At 31.8% G+C, this 9,811-nt stretch overlaps 1 protein-coding gene across 1 annotated transcript in view; it reads right to left on the bottom strand.

Annotated features, from left to right (window-relative positions):
* Window positions 1–255: 255 nt before the first annotated feature.
* LOC147064081 (uncharacterized) overlaps window positions 256–9,811 on the bottom strand; it is a 34,116-nt gene continuing 24,560 nt past the window's right edge. Inside the window, exons 3-6 of the mRNA XM_085958902.1 lie at window positions 5,771–5,955; window positions 4,470–4,626; window positions 2,052–2,226; window positions 256–1,098 (exon numbers count right to left, since the gene is read on the bottom strand). Of these exons, the coding sequence (XP_085815028.1) occupies window positions 410–1,098; window positions 2,052–2,226; window positions 4,470–4,626; window positions 5,771–5,955 (1,206 nt within the window). The 3' untranslated portion in view covers window positions 256–409. The remainder of the gene's footprint in view (window positions 1,099–2,051; window positions 2,227–4,469; window positions 4,627–5,770; window positions 5,956–9,811) is intronic.

Raw genomic sequence — 9,811 nt, 5'->3', positions numbered from 1 at the left:
AAATATAGTAACATAGAAAAAAATACATACCTAGATTATAAAGCATTGAGTATGTATCAAAACAGTTATCTTCCAGTTTGCTCACTCATAAACAACTTAATATAATATATATTCTATTATGTCTATTCGAATGTACAGATTTATTTTTTATTTACAGTCATGGCATACTTTTCATATTATATTGATAAAATTCTTTATAATAATATTGTGTAATATACATAAGTATCTCCGAATATTTCCGAAGTCATCCCTTCATAGAATCGAGTTTTTTCTTACCCAAGTATTTTCAAATCTGGCTAAATTATATCTTACATGCAATTTATTTTCAACATCATATTCTTTATCTGACGCCTGACTTCGCAATGCTGATGGAATGTAATAGTATTAAAACATTTTATAAACGAAAGAGTCAGTTCGGTTTATTATATTTAGTATTTAGATATCTAGCCAAGGTAACTGTCGGTGGTAAACAACTAATTTTATCACCTTTTTTCTTAGGTGCATCTTTAACACTAACACCTTTCAAAACGTCACTCGAATATTTTGTAAAACCTGGTTTACACCCACACTCTGCTTTTTCACTAGTATCAGTACTATTTCCTTTAGGCACTAACCACTGTCCATCTCCGCAAGGTCCTTTAGTATACAGCATGTGACAGGCACCTTCGAGTACCACCATTCCTGGGGTATCAGCGCAATTACTGTCAGCCATTTTGATCTGAAGACATGAATCTACTTTATCAAGTGCTAATACACCTGCACATCCACATATACCGTTGTAAGCTAATCCGTCTATAGACGGTCTAGCTTCAAAGTCAAATATAACCACTTGATCTGATTTACAAGGTCCTTGAGTACCAATTCGGAAGCACCTTTTGTGTTCCGGAAAATAGAGTCTGGACCTTCGGCACGGGAGTGGAACGCAGCGAGATGGTGGGGCGAGGAGCTCGTTGGGACCGCATGGACCTCTTGTGTAAAGCCTGTAGCATACTCCATCTTTGAATAAGGCATTATTAGGCTTGCAACGACATTGGGCTTGGTTCGGCTCTTCCATGGATAATGTGAAGCGGTGCCCTTTATTGCAAGGGCCGATGGAACCTGTAAAACCAAAAATTAAATAAATTTGTGGATTATATTAATAGACCTATCACGAGGAACGATTGTTTACTTTATCGACTTTGTGATATGTAGTTAGGTATACGTAAATATCAAATGAGTATGTTGTTTCCCTCTTTTACTGTGGATACTCGTCTAATTATAAGTGATACCGAGAATGAATGACAAACCTATATTCCGTATTAATTTATGTAACAAATTCCATGCATTTACGTAGAGGAGGGTAAATTAATAACTTTAAAAAAAGAATAATTTATATTTATTCTTTCATATTTCTGGTAAATAAATTTAAAAAAAATGATCACGGGATGGTTTTTGTTAATTTACATTTTTAAGTAAAAAAATAAAATTAAATATATAGTTTACTTAAAATTATTATTAAATTATATATTATTACATCATAATAATACAATTATATCATCATTATATCAATCATAATACTATATTAAATTACATCATAATATAATATATTATTATATCATTAGTAAAAATGTCTTTATCTTGAAATCTCTTTTATTTATATTTACCGCATTAAAACTGAAACCTGAATGTGACTCATGGGTCATGAGTGAGGACAGTGAAAAATTTGAGCTCGAATCGCGATCTGACCCATTTTTTTCTAGGTTATTTCCACTAATAAGAAGGTATGTTTCTGAAGTTATCCATAATAGTGTATTTTTAGTAAACTTGTAGTTAAATAGCATTATTCTAATGATAAAAAAATCTTTTTCAATTCACTATTAAAATTAATAATTTATTATTATTTCAAGTGGTAATAGACTAATGATAATTTGTGACTCACTACGATAACTTATCGATTATAAAATATTTATTTTTATAGGTGCATCCGCCGTTTATAAATAAATAAATAAACAAACTTAATTATTATTGACTAGTAATTAGTACCATAATTAAATCATGTTTTGACAATTTACCTATTTCATAACATGACTTCGTATCCAAATGATAATGAGGCGAGTCTGAAAAGCAAGCGCACTTTCCTCCAGGCAAATAGAGTTGTCCCAAGTAACATGGTCCTCTGGTATAATGCTCATAACACCTCCCATCTCCATCCCACATGTGAGCTGCCGATTCACCTGTGTCTGAACACTGAAACATATTTTTTTCCATTATATTATTTCATCCTACCAATATACAATTTCAAGATATTCTTTATAATCTGATTGTTGATATTTTTTCAATGTTGACTCATTCAATGTACATAACGTGGAATTAATCAATAAACAATGTTGTAGTATTTGAATAAAAATGATGTCACATTTCCAATAATTTTATTCATTCTGTGTCCTGAGAATAAATCGCAATGTATCCGTAGGTGTTCCATATTATGACAAATTACTTTCTCCGATATATTTTTTTCAATATATTCACAGCTTTATATATCTACTATAATATAAAGTTCGTTGGAGAAAATATTTACAAAAAATGAAAGCGATAACCCTATATATTTTTATATTGAAGGCTGTATTCTGTGAGGAATAAATGCCATTTGTTCAACACGTGCGTACTGCCTGTGCTCATGTATTGTTGTGAGACGTGCATCTATCTGGCTGAGCTTCAAAATTCTCAGCAATTGACCTTTGATAATCGATGTCTCCACCAAATCATAGGGGTACGACCGCGATACAAACATTAGATTTCGTGAACGGACGCGGTAGCCCTCTGTGATTGAAGTAATCACAAAGAGATACTTCACGTGGCTGGGACATGTATTCCGGATGCCGCAAGAGTAGGTCTCAGATGGCGGGAGGTACAACATTTTGCGATTGATCGAGGGAAGCGGAACGACCTTGTACTTTATTTATGCCCCACTATTGGGGCATAAATAAACAGACAGAAGAAGTAAGTAAAGTAATATTATTTTTAATATTCTTAGTCAGCTTTCACAAAACGTATCGATTTAATAATATTCAATGTAAGAGGTATTTCCAAGTAACCTACATCCAATGTCAGGTGTAACGCGCTACTAAACTTCATAATGAATCAATTGCATAACCTGATTATTGAACGTTTCATTTTAAACTGATGAAATGTTAAGTATTTGAGTGCAAAACATTGCATACATTTTCATGTATGTTTGTAAAACAACAAATAGTATGACCTTTCATTGAATAATGAAATCAGAAGGTCAAGTACGTGATCGAGTCCAAGTACTTATAAGAAAATGAATTCTTATTTAGGTAGTTTAAAAATGTGTTCAGTATAATAATATTGTATTGACAATGCTTGTTAGGTACCGTGGAAATTAATTATAATAAACTTAAAAAATATTTATAAGTTACTAAAATTATGTCCTGATTTTACTTTTGCTTTTACTCATAGTCAAAATAAAATTTTTGGCAATATTCTTTAAATTTTTGTTCATGTAGCCATACCTTGATTACAGCACAGATAGTTTGGTTATTATTGTATAATCCATCTTTGGGATCTTATATGCATGTAGCATATTTTTTAATGATCTCAAAATATGGGAAGGCGTTGTTCATATATGATATAGGGTTGTATAACGTGTGACGTCGTCAAAAAACTAAATAATAACTGGATAACTGAACCTGACAATAAAATATTTTGAGAAATCATTATTATCTTAAAATCGATAATATTTTTTAACGAACGAACGTAATTTATGCTAGTGATGAAAAAATTTGCAACGAAGTGTAATGATGGAGGGAGGTAGATGTCAAAATACTAAAATTCATGTGACGTCATTTATCGACGGCCCCCAAGGGCCATCTTGGAAAATTTCATAATTTGAGACATATATCTTAATGAGTTCTTGAGGAGGTATTCTTGGGTTATTTTCCTTATCATGTCATTGGGTTGTAGTATCAGTCATTGGAATGATATAATTATACAAACATTTTAAATTTTTGCCGAACCGAATGATTCGGAGTCCAGAAGTGGAGGAAGGCGATATTTAATAGATCGAATACATACAGTCAAATTTCTAAGACCGACGCTTAGCCTAGTATGCTACGATGAAGTTATAGGGAAATATTGTTCTCAAATATCTACCTTCTTCACAAATATATTACAAATTTTATATTTAATTTAATCTAATTTAATTTAATACGTATTCGGTAAATTGGAAAACTATCAAATTACTACATGAGTATGTAGTATCGACCTAGGCTGTATTGGAACTCAAAGCTAAATAAACAGTAGGTATTTGGTGTTATTTAGAGATTAAAGTCCATAATTTGTATATTAATATAAATGTATGAACATTTTGGACTTCAAACCGTCGGTTTAAAAAATTTAATAGAGTCTAATGTGCGACAACACGGAAGTTCTGTGTAAAATTTAATTGAAAAAAAAATTTGATTCTTCACCTGACAACTAGGAATACCATCCTTGTCCATCACCAGAATGAGACCAGGAATACATGGTCCTCTGCTCATCCTTCGATAGCATCTTCCATCTTGTGGCCAAGCTAACTGAGTGGGATCAGGACACTCTACTGGACGCGCACATGTGCCGAGTCGGGAACTGAAAATAATATATACAAGTAAGTTTTTTTAATACATTATTCTCATACCTACTTAATTGTGGTCATCGATTTAATATTATAAAAATAAATTATGTACCTTTTCCCTGATGATGGATGCAAGTATATTGACTACCAAAGGGTGCGGGTGATATTAAGATATGTGTTGGCAAGTAATACGTAGTTATTATTATTTATTCTATAGGTAGGTACCAAATTCACACGAGATTTAAGATTTTTATTATTGAAAATAAATAATTGTGAAAAATCTCAGAAAATATACGTATCTACCAAGAAAAAGCCTAGAAAAAACGGTAGGCCAAGTGGTACTCGAACCTCATATCCTTCAGTATCCGCATGAGTGCTCGTATCTTTTGAGCTACCGTTTGCATATACTCATTCTATGAAATTTAATATTTGTATCATTAGAGCAATGACATTAACATGGACGAAGCATCTGGAAAAAAATGACACTCACTTTTTTGTCGGGTCTGCCGAATGGTATAATCTGTTCAAACCATTACAATAAAGGTGATATTGCTATAAAATCCCGATGCTTTTTGTCGGGTCTGCCGAATGGTTCGGTTCGAACGGGTTCGCTCAAATTAACATTGACACTAGAAACACTGTTCTAACGCCATTACAATAAAGGTGATATTGCTATAAATTCCCGATGCGTGATTATAATGGAAATTTCGTGACGTCTACATATACATATGCGAATGTCGCTATGCGCGAATTTACTTGCTAGCTACTGTACTGAGTGCGTTGTCCATTAATAATGTCATTGCATTAGAGCTATTCCAAAGTTCGCCAAGGTAAAACGTCAACCTTTATTATTAAGGGCGATCACATCAAAAGTTGCGATTTTATAGATACATCTATTGACGGAATTACGAGACATACACCCCACCTTCTAGGTATCTTTACTAGATGTCGCTGTGTTTAAAATAATTATTTTTTCTTATTAATTGAACATTGGATATGGATGGATATTACAAACACGATTTATAAATGGCGCCAAAACATCCCAATAATTATTATTAATGTTTATACATACTGATTATATTAATATTTGCCAGTACATATTTATACTTGTTTATGTTTAAAAAATAATAATAGTTTTATTAAGTATTTAGTTCATACCCCGAAACCGGTTTCGATGTATCAGGGGTGAAGAATTCTCCAGCTTGGCAAGGTCCCTTCGTGAAAATCGAATGGCATTCTGTTGAATTGGGGGCCCTCAACGTGCGCGGGGGACACCTACACTCTGCTCCAGACTTTGACATACTCGGCGAAAGTTCCATACTGGTAGGACACGGGTACCCCATCTATAACAAATAAAAATAAATCTGTATTTAAAATAAGGTAAATTTCAAGTGCGGTAAATATTAACCCAATATTTTCATAAACCTAACGTAAATACAAAAAAATATGCATTCCAAACGGTGTGTTTATTATCTTCATCTTAATTCATTGTAAAGTTGACAAATATATTGCTTATATATAAATATTAATATTCGCTTTTATGTAATTTTCATTTGAAATAACATATATTGAAGAACTAAATATAAGTATAAAAATGATAGTTGCTCAATAGATTAATATAAAATTAAATACACAATAATATAATTGTTCAAATCTTTAAGAGGACGTTCTACAGAATTGGCCTTGAGAATTGAAAATATGATTTTTTAACATGTGGTCCATAATATCTGGTCTACTAGTTAATATAAAAAGGTCGTGTCAAAGTTGTTTGTGTTAATAAAGTTGCTCTATGACTGATCCGACTCATATTTCACATTTATTTCATCATGGCTGTCGAAGACATAAATCATATATATTTATAATTTTAAATTTTTATTTATAATATATATTATTTAAGTTTTGTGCATCTAATGCCGGGTCCACACTGGAAACAAGTTAATTTGCTGGCAACCTCGTTAGATTTTACGATAATTATGATGATTATCGTAAAATTTCTTAAGCAATTATCGTAAGTATCGTAAAATTTAATGAGGTTGCCAGCAACTTGTTGCCAGTGTGGAAATGGCTTAATATCCACTGTGGTTCACGTAGTGGCATGGACCTGGGGTTAGCTAATTCAGGAAGTCAACACCCATGATAGAATTTTTTCCAGTTTTGGTTGCATTATATTCCAAAACTCTTCTGTAAAAATCGTTTCCGAGTTTATAAATGGAAATTTCTCGGTGTACATAGTAAACAAACCTACGAATAAAAAAAGACAAAAAGGAACATGCTGATTCATCGCAGTAAAATCTGGTAATCAAATTCGCCATTTTGAAAAGCGACGATTTTGCGTAAACAAATATCACGTGGTCTGTACGTGTGCGGCAAACTTCGAATGTGTTTGTAATTTTGTGCAAAGTGCGAATGTAATGTTTTCAAATAATTGATATGGATTAATTATACCATCGTATTATTTTCTCGAAATCATAAACATACTATAATAGTATTTGAGTATCAACCTATGTTCAATTTGAATTGGGTTATAATAATAATATACCCGTATATATATCAATAATATGTTTGCTACAAAATCCACCCAAGTTCCACGTACTTGCACAGGTTTGATTAAAAACTATGATGAAATTAACATTTTAAAAATATGAATGCTTAATATTATTTTGACAGCCCTGTTTTCTGATCGGCTTTACATCTCGCAGGTGTTCATTAAAAAAATAATAATGCTCCGCGGCAGAAATTATCAGTAATAATAATAATGTTTCTTGAAATAAAATCTCCGATGATTAGTGATTTTTGCGAAAAGATCGATTTAAATTAACGTAGTTACGACGCCGAGGTCCTTTTTATACTGAATTATATTTGAACGTCGAGCTCTTCAGCGGCCCCTTAATGTTTTCATAATCCTTGGATTCCGAGTTCGGAACCGGAATTTAAATTGGAAATACTTATTCAGCGATCGACAATATTATCTGGGGTTACAGTCCCTAGTATATACATAATATTATTAAGTGTTTATACGGAGAGTAAAACTATATTTAAATGCAATATTGTACCGAACCCATTGGCATAGATAGACCAATGTACGAGTAGGTATCTGATTCACATTAGATTACCTACATTTTTTTCAGTGACCATGGAATCTTTGTGAAGTATTATTTCCTAACTGTCATATTATATATTATATAATGTAGTAATCATACCACTCAGCATTAAATGAGTGACACACTTGAATATATATGTTTTGTTGTCATAACAGAACAATAAATCGATAATATTCGTAGTATTTTCTCAATGATAACTAGATCAGTAGAGTCGATTATGATTAGTTAATTGTGACAATATATCTTGTAATATAATATGTTCTGCATTTGCATAAATTGGAAGGACAGTTCATGAATCCTCCCTCAACTCAGCGAGTCCGTCACGAAACGCACTACTAATATGACAAGTCCTTCACTCGACATAGTCAACGTCATTCCACTTGAATCAAGTCTCTCAGTTCATTAATATAATCAATCTCTTGATCATATCGATCTCACCAGTACATCATTACAGCGATTATAATCTCACCCTGTTAGCTTTATTAAAGCATTATTGTATTCTTGTACCGACCAATAAACTCTTCTCCAAACATCCACGCAACAACGACCTTCTATCTCCTCCACCTCATCATCACCGCCAAATATATATATATATATATAATATAATATAATATATATAATAAAGTTTTCCAAACCAAATATGACATGTTTTTTTTTGCAATTTCCACTTGAAATAAAATCGAAGTTGCTTATTTAAAACAATATAAGTTATATAATTTATATTCATCAAATTGCGTTGCATAATCCGACGATCAAATTAAAATGAATTCTCTGATGTTATCCATGAAACCAATTTGTTTCACGGAATTCGCTACTATTTAGACTTTGGACAGAATTATAACAAATTAGTTAGATAGTTACTTTTGCTAACATTAATTACGAAATATTTTTGTTTGTGTAGCTATTTGCAATGAAAATAAAAATAAATACATTAATTATTGAATACAATACTATTGCAATCTACTGTGAATAAACCTTCACAGATAAAATCGTATTGTAATCTAGTGTACTTTTACATCTTTGTTCGAGTCCAGGCATCATAAAACTGTTAATATAAAACATGAATATTATCGTACACCAAAGCGATTTTAAAACAATCTTGGAATTTGGTATTCTAATAAACTATTTTTTATACAAGAACACAAGATTTAAGAATGTAACATTCTATATACTGCTCTTCACGTGGAGCGACAGGTAGAGGGGGCTATGTATAGCATATAAGCATATTATTTGACATGGTGTGAACGACCCGCAATCATTAAATGGCTTTAATCAGCGGTATCAAAGCAAAAATTACCAGGTGTGTTGTAAAAGCAGCTGAATTGACGAATTGTTTATATCCAGAAATATTTGGAAGTGAAAATTAAAAAATGAAGTTAAACGAGATAAAACCGATAAAGGCAATGATATACACTGGCGGATAAAAGTGATGTTAAATCATTGTATCACTGGGTTTATATTGCAACGCCACCAATCGACAGTTTGACAGCCACTGGTATACGTATATAGTGTTCATAATATTATTACTAAACAACATGATAGTTATTGCATCACACTTCAATATGGTTGATGTTATCATATTGAAATAGCAAAAGGGAAATTTCATAACATTATGTTCGATTAGAGATAAGTTAATAACAGTACAGGTATGCTAATTAATATATTATGCAAATTGATACAATGAATATAAGAATTTTCATAATTATGTAATCAGATGACTAATAAAAAATAGCTTCAGTGAGACCGTAAAATCCATTGTAAATAGTATGCTTTGCTTACAGTGTTGCCAATTTATCATTTTTGCCAGATCTAGCATTTTTCGATAGGCGCCTTTGCAAAAAACTCATCTGGCTTGTGGCGTTTTTACTAGAATTTTTTGGTGTCTCCAAATACGCTAGATATTTAGTTTATTTATTTTCATGCGCATTAAATTTCTGACTACCACATACCTACTTAATGCAGGTAGGTCGGTACCTATTTTAGTAGCATGAGAAATAAAATAACATAATTTAACGCGTTGAAGCCATAAGAGCATGCATGGTCTTATAGTAAAATTGTATCGTATAATTTAATGTGTGCTTAGGTTGACACAATATAG

This window comes from Rhyacophila brunnea, unplaced genomic scaffold (assembly GCF_057557595.1).
Source record: "Rhyacophila brunnea isolate RB1 unplaced genomic scaffold, BYU_Rbru_1.0 scaffold_8, whole genome shotgun sequence".
Taxonomy (NCBI): domain Eukaryota; kingdom Metazoa; phylum Arthropoda; class Insecta; order Trichoptera; family Rhyacophilidae; genus Rhyacophila; species Rhyacophila brunnea.
Note: the sequence above shows the minus strand (reverse complement) of the source record. Positions and strands in the feature narration are given on the sequence as shown.